Source organism: Lycorma delicatula, chromosome 3 (genome assembly GCF_047948215.1).
Source record: "Lycorma delicatula isolate Av1 chromosome 3, ASM4794821v1, whole genome shotgun sequence".
Taxonomy (NCBI): Eukaryota; Metazoa; Arthropoda; class Insecta; order Hemiptera; family Fulgoridae; genus Lycorma; species Lycorma delicatula.
In genome coordinates this window covers 203210465-203235542 of record NC_134457.1, presented here as the reverse complement: position 1 = coordinate 203235542, position 25078 = coordinate 203210465, and the positions used below count along the sequence as shown (strand labels likewise).

Here is a 25078-nt window from a genome sequence, read left to right as displayed (position 1 = left end):
TAGTATTTTGAATGAATGTATAAATGATACTCGATAATGTACAACTCAACAATAATTGATATTATAATCGATGTCTAAATCAGATAGCACCACCTAACTTCATTGAAACTTTAAAAGTACGTTCTTTTTGGTAAATCTAAGGAAGAAGGAAAATCGTTGGGGATAAACTGGACGATTGCTCCGAATTCAGTTCTCTATAATGGAAAAAGGCACGTTAACCTCTATTACGTAAAATTAATTTTCTTATCTTTGATTTCATTTACTTCTTTACTTTTTTCAATTAAAGAGAAATTAATTGGAAGGATTCATCTCCTTTCCTACTTTTTGAGTTAAAAATGATTTAAATTTTATAGTAAAACGTTCACAATTCCTTTTAATTTTTTGTGATGAACATTACGCGTGAAATGCGTTTTGAACAAAATACGTTTTGTTAAAAATTTATCTTTTTTCATATGAAACGTTTTTAAAATCACATCGAAACATACGGGTACCAGAAAAGAAATTTGTAGCGTAATGTAAAGGTCTATATCCTTCTGCCTGAATAACTCCCTAACTATTAGTCTCAGAGACGTAATGCGGTTTCATTTTATAACTTACATGAGTCAGCTCGTCGATACGACTTTGAGTTTACGTCACTGGTAAGCGGGTTGGTAGGAAGGGGGCACAGCGAAGTCGGCCAAAACTGGCGCTCTCATTCATTTCCATTCAGTATAACTCACGACTTAACGTGATAGCGCGGTGACTCGTGTTTAGAGTATATCGAGATAGATCAATTTAAGTAATAATACATGTATTTTGGACAATATTTATGCGTAAAAGATGAAAGTAAACATTTTAAAAGTATAAAAATTCAATATGTCAGCCTCAGCCCGCGCAAAAATCAGTCGGAAAAAAAAATTATGCATATCGTTGGAAATGGGAGGTTATGAGCCACGCACAGGTACCCTAATGTCCGGTACCGAGCGAGCGAGACTGTTTCGGGAGCGACGCAAAGCTGGCGCGGCACGGCGTGATCAGTGATCGAAGACCGATGGCGCGAGCACCTCTACCGCTATTGTACACGAACTAAAGAACATAATGAGTGAAGATAACACCCATACATCTGTCGAAGACGTTCCCGGACTGATGGATATCAACATCAGTCGAATTAAGCGACTGATCCAAATTCAGCGAACTTGACGAAATTATTACCAAGCTCTCGTCCAGTTCTTTGACACTCAGATCGTCCTCTGTGGCGATTTCAATAACGATCCGCGACAAAGCTTCCTCATTGACTTCATGAAGAATGAATTCGGTCTCAACTACGTGGCCACAGAAATAACAAGACTGGGCAACACCATTATCGATTGTATGTTTACCAGTCACACTGATGTTCATATTATACCTTATATGTCTTACTTCTCACATCACACACCAATGTTAAACAAAATTTTCGTTGAATATTAGTCGAAATAAATATCATGTACCATTTACTATGTTAAAATCACGTTTAGTACGTGGTCAACGTCTCATTTTTATTTCAATCCAATACACTAAAAGCGACTCGCTGACATACAGACCGACGAATTTATCTGTACAGCTGGCCAAATGACGGAACTAAAATTTCCCATCGGAGACTTTCAGTTCTGTTAAAAAAAAAAAATATGATGGTGGCTCGCTCATTTAACTCTACCGATAAGTTGGTCGGTCTGTAGCTCGGAGGAACTTCATCTAAGATCTGTAATGTTTCACGTTAAACCAACGGCCGCGCGCCCCGACACAGACCCACCCGATTTTTTTGTATGTAGAATTAACTTTACTCAACAGCAGCATGTTGTAATAGTTCCTTTTAATAAACTCGGAATGAAAAAGGAGCTTTGTGATTATAAAGTAGCTGTTATTTTTTGCTAAATGAGTATATCAATTTATAGGATTAGTTGTCTAAATTTATATGATTTGTTTCTAGATTGTTGATTGGTTTATTAAAGATTATGGAATTTTAATACGCATGCTGCATGACTTTTAAACTTTATATTTGTTCAACCGATTCTTCTCTCACAGAAAACACAAACGATTTTTGCAATATCCAGTAAAGTTAAAAACAATTTAATATCATACGACGTTTTTTGCGTTATCGTTGGATCTTTAGTTTGAGAACTACTGCTGTATCAACACTTATGTAAGATACGTTTAGTTTGTTCAGAATGTAACAACAAAAAAGTCAGAGCAGTATCATTAATTTTAAATTGACATTTCACGATATAACCTTTTAATGTATTATTTTTAGTTACGTTGTAAATTTTAGAGAATATTATAAAAGATTAATTTTTGTAGCATCGTATTAAATTTATTTTTTTATTACAGCGCGGTAAAATGATCTTAAGCATAAAATATAAGCCTATTAACGATTAATTGTAGTATGAACAAAGCATGACGAATAACTGTCAAGAGATTGATTGATTGATGGTTTCATTTTCCCCTGGCAAAGTTTAAATAGCCTTTGAAGTTCCACTGTACTACATACTTCTTTGCTGATGGGTTTGATTCATTATTATTTCTACAAAATAAAGATAATAAATCGACTAAGATCTTATTTTATTTCTCAGTCCCTTTTGCTGTTGATTTATAAAATTTCAATTCTTTAAATTATTAATTTTATTATATTTTTATTTTCTTGGGGTAGAAAAGCCATTAAGTTATTAATTTTACTTTAATATCTCATCAGGAATTTTATTTTTAATTACTGATTGATTCTATTCTCTCAACTGTAAATATTATCCTCCCTTTTCAAGAGAGACAGTTTGAGGGAAGAGTTAATCTAACATGAATATTTCAGATTGTGAAAAATTAATTTGTGATACGATGAGAAGATTAAACTACAAGTTTTATGTGAAAACTGATTAAAATTAACTCAGTTAAGAAACAATTAATATTACAAAACATAAGATTTAGTAACAACGAATCTATACGTTGAAGTTTTTACTTTAAAATCTTATAAATTAAAAACAATTTAATCGTTTACTGAGCTCTTAATTTTATATTTTTGTACAAAATAATTTATATTTATGTTTAAAAACAAAATGAATAGGGGGATGAAAATTAACAAAAATTCGATTATGGAAAAGATTCCATTTTATAGTTGTTATTTTGTTTACAATTATAAAAAGTTTAGGCTACATAAAATATTTATGTTCATTCTCCGGATTGTAGCTTCATGATTAGCCTAATACAAAAATATTTCGTTATTTATATGATTTTGTATTTATAATTGTAATCTAGTAACAGTAAATTGGCTGCTACCAATAAGGACATTATTGAGCTACTAATCCACATGAATGAGAAAGTACCAAAGAAAATATGAATGAAAATGTGAGAAAACTAAATGAAAATATGAATAATATAAAAGAAAATATGAACGAACATATGAATAACATGAATGATAAATGAATGAAAATTTGAAAGAAAATATCAAAAACTAAATGAAATTTGAGTAGAATGAAGAAAAACATGGATGAAAATGCTAGTAAAATGAAAGAAAATATGGATAAAAAGGTCGTTAATAAACTAAAAGAGAATTTAGATGAAAGTATGAGTAAAATGAATGAAAAAATGAATATTCATCCTCTCGTATTGCAGGTAAATTATGAAACCTTAGTGCAGAATTAGAGATGAAATAGGTGTTTTAAAATAGATGGTTTTAAAATAAACAAGTTAAAGGTTAGGTTAAAAGACATCGCACGGCTCACAGAAGTAGCCCGTAGCGAATTGGTGTACAGTTCACAACCAAGATCAAGAATTAGGTGCATCGATGGGATGTCCTGTGGTGGTTAAGCCACCCAAGTTTAACTGAAGTACATCATGGGCTGTCTTCAAGCGGAAGTTTGAGGCAGAATCAGTCATAACGATTGGACAGCTCCGAAGAAAGCCACGTCCTTTTGCACTTCAAGCCAAACATTCTTCTGGGTGTAACATCTTCGAGTGAATATGACCTTGTCATCGCAGTACTAGAGGGTCTCCAGTTCTCCTCAGCGTCTCTAGTAGAGGGTACTCTTCAGGGTATAACATCTTCGAGTGGATATGACCATGTCATCGCAGTACTAGAGGGTCTCCAGTTCTCCTCAGCGTCTCTAGTAGAGGGTACTCTTCAGGGTATAACATCTTCGAGTGGATATGACCATGTCATCGCAGTACTAGAGGGTCGCTGCGGACAGCATTACTTGGCGGCTATCTACAGATGTGAGCTACAGGGACGAGTCCAGAAGACCAACGAGATGCTACAGGGGGAGTTTGCAGTCGTTATCGAGCAGCTAGGACAACGTGCTTTAGTTGGGTGGCCACCAGCATACACCCAGGAGAAGGCTGCACACTCGTTCATCGATGGAATACGGGTCACCAAGATCAAGAGGCACCTTTTTCTTGCGTCAGCGAAGTTGATCAACAGCGCCCTTACTCAGGGTCTGTGACTAGAGGCAGCCAGCGCGCTGTTTCGCCTTCAAAATCGGAATCATGTGCTACGAGGATTTAGCGAATGACGTCAAAACTTCTGTGAAGAGGCCAGTTAAAAAAGCAATTGCAATTAGAGAAAAAATGTGCCTGCTACCCTACCAAAGAACTACGGACGACCAGACTGTTGGAACTGCGGAGGAAGGGGCACTTGAAATTTGACTGCAAGAGGAAATCTGCGAAGAGATTAAGAAGCACTGATCAATGGAGTTTTGATCAACAGGGATATTAACACGGTATCACAAAATGGTGAAGGATATGAAAGATAAAGGAGTCATTCGGACAATCCTTGGTCCTCTCCTGTTGTTCTAGTCAAGAAAAACAATGGTGAACCACGTTTCTGCGTGGATTACGGAAGACTGAACGACGTTACGAAGGACTGCTTTCATTTACTACGAATCAACAATATCACGATTCAAGGTGCAGAATGGTTTTCTGCGTTAAGTGTAGATGTTTTTCTAGGCTAGATTTGAAGAGTGGATATTGGTAAGAAAACAAGTTCACAACCAAGACCAAGAACTAGGCGCGCGTCCTATGGCGGTTAAGCCACCCAGAATACAAGAAGAAAGGACTGAATTGGATAATGTTTGTGGCAATTAACAGTGATGCCTTTTGGACTACGCAATGCACCAGCAACATTCGAACGATTAATTGAGTCAGTTTTGCGTGGTTTAAGCTATAAATCCTGCCTAGTCTACCTGGATGACGTGATTGTCCTATAGATGTGGTCGTTCTATAGAAGAACAACTTCAAAACTTGCAAAAAATCTTTGAAAGGCTGTGAGATGCAAATCTGAAGTAATCTGTTTCGTGAAGAACTCCAATACTTGATTACGTCGTCTTAGTGAAAGGAGTGGTTACAGATCCAGAAAAAATAAAAGTTATACGCGATTGGCCGCCGCCGAAGAACAAACCTGAAGTAAGGAGCTTTCTTGAAGTATGCTCGTACTATCGTCGTTTATAAAAGGTTTCTGCGATACCGCTAAGCCACTGACCAAACTAACAAAAGATAGATGGTCAAGAAGAAGCCGAATCGTTTGAACTCTTGAACAAGAAATTATATTCAGCTCTAATTCTCAATTATCCTCGGTCAAATGATAGATTCGTCATTGATACAGATGCGAGCAACGTTGATATCAATGGGTGATGGCGGGGGGGTACTCTCCCAAATTCAAGGTGGAGAATCATGAGAAAACGGCTATCATACTGATCATTCAGAGATCACGTGACAGCTCAATTTTAAAAATCTCGAAGGACAGACAGCATATTGGGTAGAACGTCTTCAATATTATGACTTCAACGCAGAGCATCGGCTAGGGAGGAAGTAGTCAAATGTAGATGCTCTTTCCAGACGATTCTGTAACGTCGACTAGTCACAGATGCAAGGTAGAAGAATGAGCCAAAGTTTCAGATATACGGTGAACCACAACTATAACTATATCAGGCTAGTAAAAAGTAAAAATTAAGAGAAACACAATTTGCAGATGCAGATATCGGGCCACTATTAACTGAGAAGGTGGCTGGAGAAAGACCAAAGCGGGAGAAGATCAGCGCTTGAAGCACGGTGAACAAAAGTTATTAGGCACAATAGAATTTTTTGATGATAAATTGATGGAGTCGTACCGGGAGTGGCAGTCCGCGAATGGAATACATCCGCGGACTGCCACTCCCGGAAAAACTGTTCTGGACAATCCAGAATTGGTTTGTCACCTAACAGAAGTACATCGTTATGTCAAACAACATTTGAAGATGGCCGTGACCGTATGAAAGCAATATAAGACTTAAAGGCAAATTTGTTTGGGTTTCAAGAAGGGACAATCGAAAGATGGCGTAACGTCAGACCTTGAAATTGAATTGGGAAGGGTTTCAAACCATACTGAACAGAATTAACGGCGTAGTCTACAGAATTCTGCGCATTCCAAGAATGAAGAATCTCCTTAGTTCATCTGGACCGCTTGGCGGCTTATCAGGAGCTGTTCGGGACGTAAAGCTTTAAGGAGGAGCCAGTGTAACGGGTAGAGAAGCTTTCAGAAAAAAGAAAGAAAATGAAGGAAAAAGAATCTAGAAGAAACGACAAAGGACTAAAAAAGCGTTATAGATTGAAAAGCGTTATAGATGCGGAAAATGGAAATTATTACACTTGAACAATCAAAAGGACGGGTCGGGTAGTGCTACTGCATCAGAACATATATCAATACTGCTGAGCACCAGCGGAGTGAGAGTTACACGTTCGAGTTTGGTTCAGTTTGCGATAAAAGCGATTGATGAGCGATAAAAATCGCTCATCAATCGCTCGTTTGTTACCAAACGCAAAAGCGTTTGGTAACAAACGAGTGAAGGGTGCTTCACGAGCATTCCATTTTGAACAGTAGCCGAAAACAAGAAGTGATAGTGACATTATTCTATTCATTGAGAAAATGTAGGGTAGTTCTTTTGTAAACAGTAAAAGTAGATACTAATTCCATAGAGTGAATTGTATGAATTTTAGATTTTTTTATCGTATTTTTTTATCATCAAAAAGCAACTTGAACAACCCAAGTACAGAAATACAAAGTAAATGAAATGACATTAACCTTATTTTTTCCCCTTTATTCCAACAGCACTTTCGTGGGATCCCACATCATCAGTTGTATATAAATTATATTTTGTATTGTTTTCTTATTTGTTAACTCAATATTAATTTCTATTAGTTAATTTAAAGTTTTTAATAAATCGGAACTTTAGCCGCTAGATCCTATTGACGGATAAACGTTGAATGACGTGTACAGTGAGTTTAAGAGCAAAAGAGAAGAATTCGGAAGGTGGGGGTAAGTTACCGTTCAGTTAGCGGACATAAGGGCGGCCACTAAGGAAACACAAGACCAACGTAACTCTCGGCGTCGCCAGCAATAAGCAGGTTGACCTGAGTTACCTACAGGGTTGAAAAAAGGCTATGATTCATGAAAATTGATTCTGTAGTTTTTGAATTAGAACCCTAAACAAATTAATAACAGGTGGTGAAGTATATAATCTTTCCACCAGTTAAAAATTAATTATTTTTATTAGAGATTTAATTATCTTAATTAAAATTGTAGTTTACAACACACTGAGTACCGGTAATCTAAACTGACCAAACACTGACATTTTTTTTTAATGTTAACCTCATAGCAAACTCATTTTATTTTACAGAGATCCATTATTAAGTATATCATTAACCACAGTATGGATTTTTCAAACGAGTGGTTTTTTTAATACAGTAGCTGCGCGCGCACAATATTACGCACTAAAAATAAAAAAAACAACTATATATTCCTAAAATAAATCCTTTCCGATGCATACTATCGGATGTAAATTGTAATCCTAAATAGAGAGTGAAAAAATGTATTATTATTGAAATAACTGATAGGAGTAGCAGTCTTTCTAAGCATAATGTTAAGCATATAAGAGACAAGTGGTTTGACTTAATATCGAGGGACTATTTGAAGGGGAAACCATCTGGTGTAGTTGTACAGTCTTAGGCAGGGAAAAATTTTATGACTCAATCGACCATGAAGTCTCAACCTATATGTATATATATATTATATATTTAATAAAAGCTGGCCTTCGTTTGTTTTATTATTTAGTTTAATACATTTAATTAAAGATTTGGTGATTTTATCTTCGTTTTCTTTTCATTTCGTTGTACATTTAATAATTGTAAATAATGGATTAAGCTGCATTAAAGATTATTATTACAAAAAAGTAATGAGTATCTCGTATGAGTTTTAGCAGCTTAAGTATTTTAAGTATGATTGTATTTAATGTAAAAATCATTAAGGTATTTGTAATTTTTCATGATATTACCTTCAATTATTTGTTTATAATGAAGAAGTATTTGACTTGATTTCTTGCGAAAAAATTAATATGCATGTGTGCATGCGCATGCGCGCGCGGGTGTGTGTGTGTGTGTGTGTGTGTGTGTGTGTGTGAGCGATGAAATAAAAAAAGATTCTTGATTATATTGTTGCTATATTAAAATGTACATTTCCAATTTAATATGCTCTACAATGGCTTATATGTAACAGCCTACTATAAAATATAATAAATAATTGTAACTCAAAAAAAAAAAAAAAAAAAATAGGCAAGTACAAAAAGAATTGTTAGTTTAACGTATTTTTGACATTAACGGCATGAACCATCATAAAAGAAAGAGCAACTTGCGTCGCTAAAGTACCAGTCAGCATTTTGAACTTAGAATCTTTTCCCATTACTGTAAAGGGAGGAGAGGGATGAAATGGTCTCCTCTGCACTTTCTCTCTTCCTGTCAGCGTATACATGTGAGTGTGTGTGTTAGCTACTAGATACAGTTGAGTGTATTGGAAAGACGGGAATGAACAAGGAGAACTGCCCGCCCCCTTTTCCCGTGAATGCCGGGAGGGTGCAGTAAAACAGCAAGCTAAATTCAACAGTCGATACTATACGGAATACAGCGGAATACTACTACAGTAGTCGGGTATCACACTTCGCTCTTTGTGGATTCGGGTCAAAACCTCGGACTGGCATCTGGCATTCGGTCGCACATTTATGCTACAAGGACAGATATATAGCGGTTCAGTGTAACGAACGTAGTAACGTACTCGTGTGTTAACGCCGCAAAATATCTGAAGCGTTTGCCTACCATAGTCTCTTACAAAGTCTGACAGATTTCTCCACAACAGGGAATAGAAACTCCTTAAAATCTATAGCTAACACAACACACGTCTCCAACAGATGCGTATTTTCGCTCTACTGCGTTGAATAAAGCTTCTGAACTACGTTACCCACATAGAAAATTAATGTGAATAATCATCTCATTTCTTTTCTTATATATATATACACAGTATATGCTTTTTTTAATAGAATCTAATGATATTCATTTAAATTTTTTTGTATTCAATAAAACGTCAGATTATAACATCTAATAAAAATAGTTAGTATTTTTGATAGCAATTTAATTAATTTATGCAATCTTGTAAAAATATTAATTAGAATTATATATTTCTATCTTAAAATTAAATTATGTATCAAAAGTATAAATCAACAGAAGTTAAAAATTATTCGTTATTTAATTTTACTTAATTTTGCATAACCATAAACTATTTCAAAATTTCATAAAAATTAAAAAAAGAGTTAATATTCAGAAATAATTTAGTACTCTTAATGTAAAAGTTTAATTTTAAAATAAAAAGAAATAAAAATAACAATGAAATAGTTTATTTAACCTAAATATAATTAAAAATATATTTACGAATAAATTAAAATAATGAAATAAGATTTTTGGAGAAAAGAACAGTGAACTATTTATCTTTGCCAGGTACTGAAACTGACTTATAATAAATCTAACAAAACAAACAAATAGATAAAGTTAGTTTAAGTAAGTTAAATTTATATTTTAACTTGAATACAATAATAGAAGTTATTAGAGAATATTATTGTAAAGGTTTTACCACCAGTTTTATCTTAAATAAGCACACAAACTCAATTATAAAATGTTTACGTTTTTCATTTTTGAAAAAGAATAAAAATCATTAAAACTTTTTCAGCTTAAACCACTGAAGTATGAAGGATGTTTATCGTCTTTAGTGTAAAACATAATATTTCTTATTTATTGAAATGGAGGAAAATTTAATAAACTTAATTTATACAAAAATGATAAACAAGTAACACTAAGACAAAAAAAATTTTTAAAGTTTCTAAGTGTGAAACCATTTCTTGAATTGCTTTTTTGCGTAATTACAAACCTGTAAATACAACTTTTCTATCACCCGTAGTTTTCAATAAATTACCCTTAAAAAAAAAAAATAAGGGAAAATAGAGTTAAAATCTGTAAAATTTATTATTTTGCATGGCCATACCTGTGTTAGAATGATTTCGCTGGTGCTTTTCTGTTATAAGTAGCCTCAGGTACATCCCGAATTAATGTTCAACAGTAATCGGCTAGCATGTTAGTATTCCATTTCCCTTTATAGCGGCTTTCCATCACCGAAACGTTTTGGTGGAAACGTTCACAGTGTTCTGTCATTTACATCTCTCAGGTTGTCCGGGAAAAAATTCAGATGTGAATAGAGAAAATGTATTTTCAAAGACATATTACATCCCATAGTTCTGTATGAAGAAAGAAGTTGATTAACAATATTGTGGTAATTTTCGGGTTTTTTTTGTTAAAAAGAAATTTGTTTACAAAAGTTTTTAAAAGTCTTTAAATGAACCCCAACCTGCAGTTTCTACATTATTTAACATTGAGTTAAGTACATAATCTTTGACCCTCTCTTACTTGAGAACCAACAAATATTCCTTCTTTAATTCCTTCACTTACATTTGGAAATTTCTGCCTGATGTACAAAAATCCGGGACAATCCTTCTTCATTGCTTTTACAAAATTTTTCATTAGTCCTAGCTTGACATGGAGAGGAGGTAAAAATATTTTTTTTTGGATTCAACTAAGGATTCACGAATAATATTTTTCCAAATTGGAGTTAAGTTGTCTCGATTCTTCCACTCTTTGGTAACATAATGTTTATCCGTAGCTTCGCCGTCCCATTCGCAAAGAAAACACATGTATTTAGTACAGCCTAACTGCATGCCTAACACAATAGATATAACTTTCAAATCACCACATCCGTTTTTTATAATTTATTTTTTTCAAGAGCCTCTTTCATCATACTGTATATCTCTTTCAAATTAATACCATAAGCGATTGATATCGAAGAATATTTGTTACCGTTGAGTAGTATAATCACTTTTAAACTATACTTGGACGAACCTATGAAAAGGCGCTAGTTCTTAGGTTTATGAACTTGTCCTAAGTGCAACATAAGCTCAACCATATTTATGCAATAAACCAAATTACTTTCATCGAAAAAATACTGAGGAAGTTCTTTTTGTCGGCTTCAAAAGCCCGAAAATTTTGTATTTTTTTAAAAGTAAATTCCAACCTTGCAGTCTTAATCCTAACAGTTCAGCTTGATTTTTTGATAAATTTAAATCCCTAACAAAGTCATTTAATTCCCCTTGTGATATAAGATGAGGCTTATTGGAAGGTAATTCAAGATCAAAATCATTGTTGTTTTCTTCAGTACTGCCTGATTCTTCATCGCTGCTTTCGAAACATACATTCACAGGTAGCTCAGGAACTGGAATAATTTCACTGTGAGGTACAGGCTTGACTGCAGATTGCAATGAAGGATATTTTACAGTATGTTTAGAGTTTTTAGAAATTCCAGACACACTTGTTAAACAAAAGTAACAATCGGTTACATGATTCTTCGGTTCACGCCAAACCATAGTTACATCAAATGGCAAAGCCTTCCGTGTACCTTTCAGTCATCCTCTTAAATATACAAAATAATTAGTGCATATTATATGACGAGCCCACGTCTTATCTTCATTACTAATTTTACACTGAAAGTAAAAATGATATACTTTTTTAATTAAAGGTGTAATGTTTATTCTATTTGATTTTACGGTAAACTCACCACATACATAACAAAAGGCATCCACATCATTTACACAATTTCGAGGCATTATGACACTCCACTGTTAATAAACTTAAGAAAGCAATATGACTGAACAAAATTAATTCATTTCTAAATCCAGTGTATAATACAAACAACACAGCTGTGTTTTCAGCTACATGTTTTGACCTACACAGACATGATTAATCTTGTTCATGAAGGCTCATTCTTCAGTATTAGACATGATGTCACATAATATGTGAATATGATATAATTTAATTCTTTGTCTAGTATTGTTTATTACTGTTTAGCTTGCAAATTATGTTAACAAAGTTAAACAATAAAAAATGAGCTAAAAATACAATATAGGAGCTTAATCCGAATCAGGGGGACGATTTATTTTATTATTTAATGAAATAAATTTTATTTATTATGAAAGTTATAATTTTAATTAACAGATAAAAAAAAATATTTATTTGATCTTTATACAGTTCAACAATATTACAAGCATTTAAAAAAAAAAAAAAAAAAAAAAAATTAAACAAAAACAAATTTCTAAATAGGTTTTAAATATTACTAAAATAAACTTTTTCACCAATGGTACTCTAGAAGATATTACAAACACCAACTGCACAGGATTCAAGTCTTCTTAATTATACGAGTATTTAGGGTAGGTTTCCTACAATTATCCTTTTTTCTTTAAAAATAAATAATTAATCTTTCAATTACTTTTATAAAGAGAAAACGTTCATGAAATATTTTTTTCCAAAAAGATGGCAAGAAAAATGTACCGGATTCATAGCTACGCTATTCAAATTCGCAAATAAAACTTGCCAAAACATCCTGTTCCCCTCCCATCACACAGGTTGAATGAAATATATGTACACTTAAAATACATTTATATGAAAATTTAACAGTGATATATAACTGTTGTATTTTTGTTTCAAACAAAATTTAAACAAGACAAATGCCAAATGTTTTTTCATAAAAGATTTTTACAACAATTTAAAAAAAAAATTAAAATATAAAAATTAATTAATTTTATAATCTTGTATTAAAAAAAATTACACATTTAATTATTTTTTCCTAGTGCTTCGTAAGTATCTTTTTTAGTTATAATTACTCGCGTAATTCAAGCACTTGAAGTTTTTAAACAATATCCAAAAATAAAATATTCAATCAAATAAAAATAATTTTCTCACTGATTATCACATTTTACTTTCATTATAAACCTATGTAAAATTGTTTCCTCGCAAAAATTACGCATCTACTTTTAGATATAACATTTTTTGTCAAAAAAATGCGTAAATTATGCGATTAACGATTGTAATTTTGTTATACAATTTTAGTTTTACAATTTTATATTCTTCTACATTGCTTTAGTCATTCTTCTACATCAACTGAATCCTGACTGTTTAATAAATGAAATGCGCTTCTAGTCTTATATTTATTTACTTCTTTTAAGCGGTTTTGAACGTTTCATTTTAGCAGTTTACTCATTAAAGTAAATATACTGGCAAAATTTAAAACAATATAAAACTTTAAAAAGCTTACTACGCTCGATTTTTTAATAATGTAGATTTTTCACTTAATCAAATTTGTTTACCCTTCTCTCATTTAAATTATCTTGAAATAATTTTTTTTTTGTTGACCTACTTATGCTAAGAATAACTATTTGGATATATTTTCAACTTTCTATGATATCAGAAAGTATTCTATTTGGGCAGGCAGAGGAGTTTATAAGATTATATACTAGTAACCTTTTTTTTATTATATTAAAAATTATTAATTGCAGTATAAAAAAACTGAAACAGAAGAAAACTAGGTTATGAGTATTAGTTAATTTGTATATAATATACATGAACGTTTTGATAAAGAAGAACATTTGGCTATTTTGTTTGTGTAGAATTTAGATATGTGGTAAGTTAGACCATTTTGAAACCTTTATTTTACATTTATCTGTAACTCTAAGTGCCTGAATTTATTTTATTTAGATACCCTACAGTACGAGAGATTTTCCATTGAGCCTGAAATACTGAACAAAGAGTTTTCCTCAGAGAATGAGAAGGGATGAAAAGAAGAGGAAGAAGAATGCAGCTTAATGTAGAAGGCCGTGTTGAACAAATTTGCAAAGCAAATTCGCGAAAAGAGGGAGAATTGACTATACTCATGCATGCATACATATGTATATGGTATCTTTTATATATATATATATATATATATATATATATATATATATATATACATACGCACATACACAGCTACGAACAAAATGTATGCTTAGCTATTTCCCTATAATATTTAATTTTTAAATATATTACTCACCCCCCGCCTACAATGATTTCATTTCTGTATACAGAAACTTTGGATATAAGCATGCTAGAGAAATACAGAGAATTTTTGATGCGCAAATGTATAGACATAATAAAATGGGGTAAATTTGTTATTTTTTATTTTTTCCAGTAGAAGTACACTTATAGAAGACACTTATCGAAGAAGACACTTATATTTATATCTTTGATCAGTTGATAGCATAGTACAGAACTGAAATGTTATTTTTCTTTAAATTACCTTTTTATTGACATGTTGGCTTTCAATACATTAGGACAAACTGATATTGTGCAAATGAACTTTCCTTACCTTTCAGTAAATATAAAAACCTCCGGCAACGATTTGTACATAATGATTTAGTACGAAAAATTGAAAAACTTCTGAATTTAAAAATGATGGCGCTTTTAGCCCAAGCACTATCAAGAGGATTTAAAACAATTCCCAACTTGATAACGGTTGATTTAAGGAAAATATTGTATTAAAATTCAAATTGGTGGGTTTCGTTGGTGATAACACGATTTAAAAAGAAAAAAAAAATCGAGCGGGGCTGTGTCGGGACGCACGGCTGTTGGTTTAACGTGAAACGTTGCAGACCTTGAATGAAGTTCCTCCAAGCTACTGACCGGCCAACTTATCTGTAGATTAACTCTATGGGAGAGCCACCATCGTAATTTTTTTGAACAAAACTGAAAGTTTCCGATGGAAAATATTAGTTCCTTCATTTGGCCAACTCTACAGATAAATTGGTCGATCTGTATATCAGCGAGTCACGTATAGTGTCTCTCTCTTTTCCTGTTTAGCCTCCGGTAACTACCGTTTAGATAATACTTCAGAGGATGAATGAGGATGATATGTATGAGTGTAAATGAAGTGTAGTCTTGTACATTCTCAGTTCGACCATTCCTGAGATGTGTGGTTAATTGAAACCCAACCACCAAAGAACACCGGTATCCACGATCTAGTATTCAAATCCGTGTAAAAATAACTGGCTTTACTAGGACTTGAACGCTGGATGGGAAGACGCGTTCACCACTAGACCAACACGGTGGGTCACGTATAGTGTGATGTGCGCTGTACCAACCCGCTCCCCACCAACCCGTTCATCAGTGACGCAAACTCGAAGTCGTATCGGCGAGCTGATTTTATGTTATAAAATGACATCGCATTTACGTCTCTACGACTAATAGTTATTAGGAGCTATTAAGGCAGGACGATATAGACCTTTTCGTTACGCTACCAATTTCTGTTCTGATACCCGTATGTTTCGGTCTCATTTTAAAGATGTTCCACGTCAAAAGTAGTTGATACGCTGAAAGAGTCGGTGGTAGAACAATTTGTAAAAAATGACATTCCGGTAGCTTCTTCTTGGTTTTATGAAAAGTGTTCAATTCGTTGTTTATAATGGTAATTAACAGATACAATCTACAAAATCTAAAAAGTTAAGATTTAAATCTTCATTAAAATGAAGTTCTTTTAAAATAAATAAAGCTTTTAAAATAAGTAATATCTCCTATCTCTCCTCTAGATCCGAAAAAAATAGAATTGCTTTCTACACAAGCTAGATATAAAGACTTAATTAAGCTAAATGCTTAATATATTTTTTTAAGTTTAATACCTTTTTTACTTGTGAAAATATTTATATTCTTTCATATACTTTTTCATACATGTACTTTTACTTACGTGTGCATTTTTAAAGAATTTTTAATCTATATTTAAATATTTTAGAATTCAAATCTCAAAAAAATCGAGAAGTAAGAAATATTTGGGAAGGGAATAATTTTTTACTACAGCAATACTATACCTCTACTCGGGAAGGAAAAATTTGGTACAAAATAACCAAAAGGAACTTCCGTTTTTACTATATATATATATATATATATATTTTTTTTTTTTAATTACGAATTTAAAAAAAAATTATCTATAAACCAAATAGTATATATTTCATTTGTATTTAAATTCCCCCAAAAAAGTAATTTTATTAAAAAGAATTATAAATTATGGAACTTTAAAAAACATTACATTAAACAAACATTTAAATGTACCAGTATATATTTTTTGAGCATGATTCATGATCTCGTTAAAGTATTGTCAAACAGCTTGATAATATTTACCGCTAATAACTTACCTGGAAGTAAAGCTTATAACATTTTTGCTGTTTCTAAAATTCTATCATAAAAATGTCAATTTATCTATTTTTATGCTTTTTATTTTATTAACAATAATAATAATATTGATTTCTTTTTATTACAATCGAACATATAACAAAAATTTGCATACCATACCAAATTTGCATACAGTTGCATACCAAAAATTTTATTTTTTAATACATTCTTACTTAAGAAATAATATATGCGTACAAGGTATTATAAGTATAGATATATTGTGCTTTACAAAAAACAAAATAAATTATTCGGTGTTGCCTCGGTATTAGTTTTTATCTATTATCTGGAAATAAACCCAATCAAAATAAAAAAAAATTTTTTAAAAGTTTTTTCAATTTTTATTTATTTAATTGTTGTTCTCGTAAATTTTTTACCAAACTCATCTCACAGTAAAGAAAAAAAAATATTTTCAAGTTAAATGTTGGAAGGAACACTTGATAAAAATCTTAAAAACAATTTCAATGAAAGTTATTCAAAATATATTTCCTTTAATTGTTTTCACTCGATTTAAAAAAAAAATTAGAAAAAAATATGAACTCCGTTGCCTATTAAAAAAATGAAAAGGAATACTTCCAAGGCAATTTAAAAAAATCATATTCTTCCATTGAAACGTTTTACTAAAATGCATCCTGAGTGAGTAAATAAAATAAAAAATCTTTATAAAGAAAAGTGGATTTAATTTTTGCTCCAATTATTATTATTCTGGTTAAGTGTCTCCTAAATGAATAAAATGTAAAAAATCAATTTTTTATCAAGAAGGGACAGTCCTGTGGTAAATATTTCAAGTAAAGTTGCGATAACTAAGAGAGGTAACATTAAAATAATGTAAAACTGAAATAGCTGGGTAAAATATAATAAGATCTTTTTTTGGTAAAGTGTAATGTTTTATAAATAAAATAAATATATAAACAAAGATAATGAATACAGATTTAAATAATCAGCTTATATTTCAATTTTGTACAAAATGTAAAATAACTCCATCTTGTCATAAAAAGTACTTAATTAGAGGCTGAAAATATAATTACTCACTCTATAATGCTATAAAATACGGTACACACTCAAACTTTACTAATAATACAATAAATAATAGAAGTATCTGTGAAAATTTATGCCTAAAACAAGCCCTAAAATTCTGTAAAAAAAAATCCCTTTCGGTATGCCGGATGGCGGAGGTAGATTTCAGCGGGTCAAAGTAGGGGTAGGCGAACTCTGATTGTACGAGCTCGTATCAAACATTACATTCCATGTTTTATGGACACTACACTTTCTCATTAAACGGCAAGCTATTGCTAAATTTATCAGGACTCCCTGAGATTTCCTGAACCGCTTGACAACACACCTATTTGAGAATTAGTGGGAGATTCTAGGTTTGTCTCTTTGTATTGATTAAAAAGAAGACAATGTTTTCAGAAAGTTTTATTTAAAAATATGTATAAATAAATGTAACAACAGTGATGTTGAGAAGATGATTTGAAAGTACAATAGGCCTACATTACCTACATTAAGTATTACAACTTACGATCGATACCCTCTTTCTTTCTTTTTCTTTCCTGTTTAGCCTCCGGTAACTACCGTTCAGATAATTCTTCAGAGGATGATATGTATGAGTGTAAATGAAGTGTAGTCTTGTACATTCTCAGTTCGATCATTCCTGAGATGTATGGTTAATTGAAACCCAACCACCAAAGAACACCGGTATCCACGATCTAGTATTCAAATCCGTGTAAAAATAGCTGGCTTTACTAGGATTTGAACGGTGGAACTCTCGACTTCCAAATCAGCTGATTTGGGAAGACGCGTTCACCACTAGACCAACCCGGTGGGTTACGATCGATACCCTACCTTGTTCCAATATACCGAAAATAAAAATCTATTACCTTATCTTCCTATCAATTTAGGAACTTTAAATGAATTCGATATTTTACTTAGTAAGAAAGTTATAGCGATATTTTGTTTTTACTGGTTTTTTTTTTTTGGTTTTGGTCATCCCTTGCCATAAGGGTTGGTCATATCAAAAACTGTTTTAGGTAATGTTTACAGGGCTAACCACAACTTTAAACCGATTCGATACTGTGTCTATTAAGGGAGGCACGATTCTTTTTTGTCTTCGAAACCCAATTTTTTCAACTCCTGGAGCCAATGGTTGGTGATATCAAAAAACTTTACTTAGATAAGTTTAAGGCCTTTATCCAAAGAATAGCAGAAACTTTAAACGAATTCGACATTTTACTTAATAAGAAAGTTATAACAATATTTAGTTTTTTCGAAAAAGCCTCCCATTTCCACCCCATGGTCCGATTTTGCTTATTAACGAACTCGACCGAGATTTTGGGTCGTTGTATTTTATGTATCAATTTGAAAGTTACCAGCGCAAAATTACGGCAATTATCGTGCCACAAGAAAGTGAAATATATATATAAACTTTTGGAGACGGTGTTTTTGGAGTCTGAGGGATGTGAAACGCGAGGATATGTCGAAATTTTCCGGAAGTCGAATCATGTTACCCATTACAATAGGTAGCTTTCTTATGAAATCTACCTAATAGTAGATCAGAAACACAATCACTGATAAGTCCGATTTTTCTTGAATTTAAATCGAACATCGCCTAAAAATGAGGTAGAATACTGAAATATAAGGTAGAATTTGTATTAGGTAGAAAAATATTCGGACACATGAATTTATAGTTAAAGATTAAATCCCTAACAGAATCATAGTATATAATTTTTTTTTCTCAGTAAAACCTGAAAAGGTATTTCAAAATTACATTATATAAAAGAAATTTCAATTATTTAAAAGAGAATTTAAAAATAGTCTTCGTAAAAATTGTGAAGAATACTACTTTCATCCAGAGAACAAGCATTGGAAAGTAATGAAAAAAAAAAATTAAGTAGGAAGGGTAATTTTTTAATACTACTGTTGTTAGGTATTTATCTACTTCTGACAACTGGAATGTAATAAAAAATTAATTGAATGAAACTTTATTCTTGAAGTCTCAAATCCAATATACAACAATGCCAGTGTTATGTGCCAAGGAGCAAAATAATTATTTTTATTATTTAATTATTTCAGACAATTTACAAATATATAGAAAGTTGTCAACTGTTTGGAAATACCGATAATTTGCAGTATAATTCAGTATTACAAATTAAATTTAAAAAGAATACCTATGACAAATCATTTTTGAATAAATTTGTCTAAAATAGAATATATAAACAGGACATTCTACTGAAACTGTTAATTTTCGAAGGTTGAAGCAGGGATAACGTTATTGCACAATATTTCCAATATAAGTTAGTATTTAGGCGTAGTATCCATTATAATTATTATACTAATAAAACACATTTCATATTATAATGACCGAGAAAATTATAAAAAAATTTTGAGCGTATCCATTGTAAATCGTTCAAAAATAAACGTATAAAAATAAATAACAGATATTTACCGTTAGGGTGCGATATCTCTAAAAGTAATATGATCTTGGATCAAGTAAAAATATAATGTACCCAAGGTACTCAATTACTTTTATGGTTCTGTCTTTCTCCAGAATATTACTTTAAGAGGAATATAAATTATACAAAACTGTTCTTTTTATACAGAAGCTGGTATAATGGTATAAAATAATTATTTAATACTATTTTTATAGGATTTAAATAATCTGTAATAACTATTCTCTTGAGGTTGCTTGTTCAGAATTTTATACCTATTTTTATGTAACAAAATGTTAGCATAACAAAAAAATCTTTAAAAATCTTATATATGTTATATATAAGAATGCTTTTATATTTAAAGAATGCTTTTTGTTTTAAGGACAAGTAAGCCTTAAAAATGTATTTTAATAATCTTTTTTTAAATCTGAATTTTAAAAAAATTTCATTAATACAATCTGTATTTATTTATATTTTTTCTTTATATATAAAATATATTTCTGTATTTATTTTTTCACACTACTCTTCTTCCTTATCACAATAATGTTTTTTTTTCTATTTAGCCTCTGGAACCACCGTAAGGCATTACTTCAGAGAAGAATGAGGATGATATATATGAATATAAATGAAGTGTAGTTTTGTACAGTCCCAGGTCGACCATTCCTGATATGTGTGATTAATTGAAACCCAACCACCAAAGAACATCAGTATCCAAGATATATTATTCAAATCCGTATAAAAGTAACTGGATTTGAACGTTAGAACTCTCGACTTCGAAATCAGTTGATTTGCGATGACGAGGTCACCACTAGACCAACCCGGTGGGTATCATAATAATGGCTAAATTTGTTTTGCTACACTAATTTTTTTACTTAACCTATTAAAACAAACATACGGGATTTGCTTTGTTTTGAAGTAAAAATATCCTTTAACTGAAAAACCGTAGGCCCTAAAAAGTTCAAATTTTGGTAGAGGACTAAGCTAAGATTTTCATGCTTTTGTTATGAAAGACGGGCATCAACAGCTATGGTCATGATCCCGGCGAAAATTTGTAGTGTACGAAAAGATGCCGTTCCTGACCGGGATTCAAACCCGAGACCTCCCACGAAATGTCGAGACGCTATCTATTCAGCCACGGAGATTTCTTTTTATTCTTGATAAAAAAGTAATAATTAGGTAGTTAATTTTTTTTTTAAAAAGCTATTTAGCGTTTCAGGGAACTTATACGTAAAGTTGGGCAGGTTAATAAGGTAGTCAAAAAATGGTTCTTTTCTTTTCCGTTTTTTGTTGCAAAAATTTTTAATAATGAAATGGAACTTTAGAGAGTAAAAGACGACTTGGAAAAAATTCAACTTCAATGATTTTTTATCGTTATTACGGAATGAGATTTATCGGAGTTAGTAAGCTTTAATCATATAGGTAAAGATATAACGCATAACGCAATTATTGTAGTCTCGTCAGAGCCTTTCGTATCCGTGAAGTACGAAAAGGCGATTTGCAGTTTTCTTCTTTTTTTCCTAATGTAGTAGTTGCATTAACTATCTTCGCGTATTTTCTTCAATATATAACAGAAAAGTATATCTTTCATAATTTTTTCTTAAAAAACAACCTTCACAATCGATTTAAATTTAGATGTGGATAAAGATTTATCTTGTAAAATGAGTATTGTATACGTAATCTAAAAACTAGTATTGGTAATAAAGTACTTCTGTCGTTATACTATGAAAGGCTATGTTTGAAAATCGAAAACCACATTTGCAATTGTTTTACATAAATCCTCTGGTTACCACTCCTTGAATCTTTATTTGATTTAACTATTGGTTAAACTATTCAGATTAGATCAAATAACTACACTCACTGATGTTCACATTTTCATTGAATTTTACTGCATCAAATACGACAGAGAGATATGTTGCATAAATTTGTTGAAATAACTTTATTAAGCGGATACCTCAGATATATTAGCAAAAAGAGATTGAATTACTACGGTTTATGATTATAAACCGTAATGTAATATAATACTATGAAGGAAATAAGAAGAAGTCTGCGAACAACAAAGTAGGATTTGAATTTAAAGTTCTATTTAATTTTATTAACTCTTTTGTAGGAAATAAAATAATTTAAATTTTATGGTAATCTCATTGTTTAAATAGCTCCGACAAATTCTTGTCAAATTTGATAGTGAAAATTAAATTAATGTTAACATGTCAAAGCGATAACATTCCTATATAGTTCAATTGTATATCAGAGAACGTGTGAATTTGATAGTTCGACAGGGATTGAAGGCATGTTAATTGATTACATAGCAGTCTGTTATCGTATATTTCAAATGTTTCGTGTCAGAGGATAAGACATTTTTCAATATTACAAACAACCAGAAATATATTTTCAAGAAAAAACCATTCTAATATATACCTAAAAATTAAACACGATATGAGCAACAGTTTTTTAAAATTTGACTTCTAAAAAAAAAAAAACATTCGATAAATTACTAATCTATAATTTGGCACTAACTTTAATTTTATATACACGTTTAGTACTAAGGCCGTTTTTTCGAAAGTCAGTTTAATTTCTTAAAAAACCGTATTTTATTTTGCATTTCTAAGTTTTATTTTCGTTTAAAATATCTTACTCTAAAAAAAAAAAAAAATGGTATTCATAGGAGAAAATTATTTGTAAGAAATGAAAAGACAATTTAGCCTTAATTAAAATAAGAAAGGTATAATTTTCTTGAATTTTCATAAATTATTATTTGACTGTTGAGATTATTTTGAATATCAACAATCTAAATCAAAGTAATGAAAATAATAGAAAAAAAATCTACAAATCTCCTATGTAGAATAAAATCTTTGGCTTAAAATATTTTCAAATTATCAAGAAATAAATTGCACTAGGATCGGCACAGGAACTTCCTTTATAAAATAAATAACAACAACAATAATAATAAGTAATAATAATAAAAACCCTTGACTCAGTATCCACCCCATAGCCGGGTAATCAAAGTTCCAGAAATCTACAACATCAACCAATACCTCAGACAGTTTCTTACACAAACAATGCACACGTGGCAAACCAAAATCCACTTGAAAACACAAACCGGACAAATATCCAAACAGACGAACAAATCCTCTACATACGACACAGCATTTTCCAAGGAGACTCAATCAGCGCGCTCTGGTACTGTCTTTTCGTTAACCCACACTCAAACGCACTCAACAATACAGATTATGGCTGGCACATTAGACTAAAAAAAAAAAAAAAACAACACAGAATTAACCACCTCGTCTACATGGCCGACATAAAACTATAGCCACAGAGACACAAGAAGACTCCTAAAAATCATAGAAACTTTTACCTCAGACATTAATATAGAGTTCGGAATAAGTAAATGTACTCCACAATAATAGAGGCAAATAGGAAAATCACCCCGAAATGAAAAACGTAAACAATGAAATACTTCATAACACGCTCAAAAACTAAACATACAAATACACAAGCTTCCATCAGAATATCAAAATTGATCACTCACACGTAAAAATGCAACTCAAAAACAAATTCCAAAGAGGGCTTATTAAATTTCTTAAAACCAAACTCAATTCCAAAAATCTCATCAAAGCATTCACATATTTGCCATAACCGTCTTCACGTACTCCTTTGTCATCAACAAATGGCAGACTCAGATATAAAAACACTTCATATCCTTATCCGCTTGGAATTCACTAAAGGATGTAGAGGATATCACACCCCAAAACATACAAAGAAAGTCTTACCACAGAGAGAAAAGAGGTGGAGAGGAATCATCGACATACAGTTCCTACACACAAAACAAATATAGAAACTCAGAAATTACTTTCATATGGAGCAAACAGCCTACATACAGCGATAGTAAAAACAGGACAAAAGCTACACATCCCTCGCCCTATCTTACTATAAAAGCCACGCAACACCATGGACAATCACAACAATAAAAGATGAACATCTGATCACAAAAAACACTGCATGACACACATCACATCACAAAAGACCAGATCAAAAAAAAAAATCAAACACCTAGTTACAGGACGGTCAGCTATTCCCTGAAACAGAGTGTTTCTTACTTCTCATCCAAGACCAGGTCATAGCAACCGGGAATAAAAAAAAATACAATATCGGCGACCCATTCTTTATAGATAACACATTGTAGGAGATGCCATCAAAAAAAGGAAACAGTAAAACACATTATAGGTAGATGAAGAACTCTAGCCGGAACCGGATACACAGCCAAACATAACGTACCAGCTAAACATAACGCTAAAGTAGTATATCAAGCTCTTTTTTTTTCTTTTTTTTTCCCCATCTTTTAACATACAGGGGCAACCAGAATCGCCGTTAGGCATCTCGTTAGTCGGCCCCGCATGTAATGGCGGATGATTACCCCCACCCATCCTGTCTTCGTCCTCACCCATCGGGGTCTCCTACATATTTCCGAGATAAACGAACCTCCCACTCGGGAAAGCCCAAATACCCCTCAATGTAGGAGCTGCCCTTCCCGGCCCTATCCTGATGTTCCGGACATATATTCCATATGGCCTTCACAGCGCGCCCTCCCGCTCATACCTTGAGGGTCTCCCTTGACATCATCGTAAGTACATAGACATGCCCATTCTTGTGGGTGAGCATGCCCAGGCATCCTAGTCATGGGAGCTGCCTCCCTGTCCCTAGACGCCGCCATAATTCGTAACCCCTTTTTTTAAGGGGTTCCCTGTTCAAATTTTTCCTTCAAAATCTCACCAACCATATTTGCTACTTCCATCCACATATCTTCATTCGTCAACATGCTATTGATTACAGTCTCTGGTGTTGCTGCTGTATACCTGTCTCTTATATCATCCCACTTATGGCATCTAAACACAGTGTGTTCAACACTGTGACATCGGTCTCTTGGCAATCCCTGCAAACAGCAGACCTTCGGAGCTTAAACCGATGTAAGTACTCACCGAAATCACCATGTCCTGATAAGAACTGAGTGAGACTATAACTAATCTCGCCATGGCGCCGTCCCACCCAGCATCCTATATCTGGGATAAGTCTCCTCGTCCAACCGCCTTTTAAAGACGCTGCCCACCTTTCCTGCCAGTCGTTCATTAATTTCGCCCTCGCCTCTATTTTAGGTGTCCCCTTGAATCGCAATACCCTCTCTTCCGCCAACAGATCGATAGGCGGTGAGCTGGCTATGACACACACAGCAT

General features: G+C 32.3%; 1 protein-coding gene across 1 annotated transcript in view; it reads right to left on the bottom strand.

The window, feature by feature from the left end:
* The window catches only part of LOC142321290 (uncharacterized), a 108278-nt gene extending 83717 nt beyond the window's left edge, over positions 1–24561 (bottom strand). Inside the window, exon 1 of the mRNA XM_075359286.1 lies at positions 24447–24561. Coding sequence (XP_075215401.1) covers positions 24447–24561 — 115 coding nt within the window. The remainder of the gene's footprint in view (positions 1–24446) is intronic.
* Between the last annotated feature and the right edge of the window lie 517 nt (positions 24562–25078).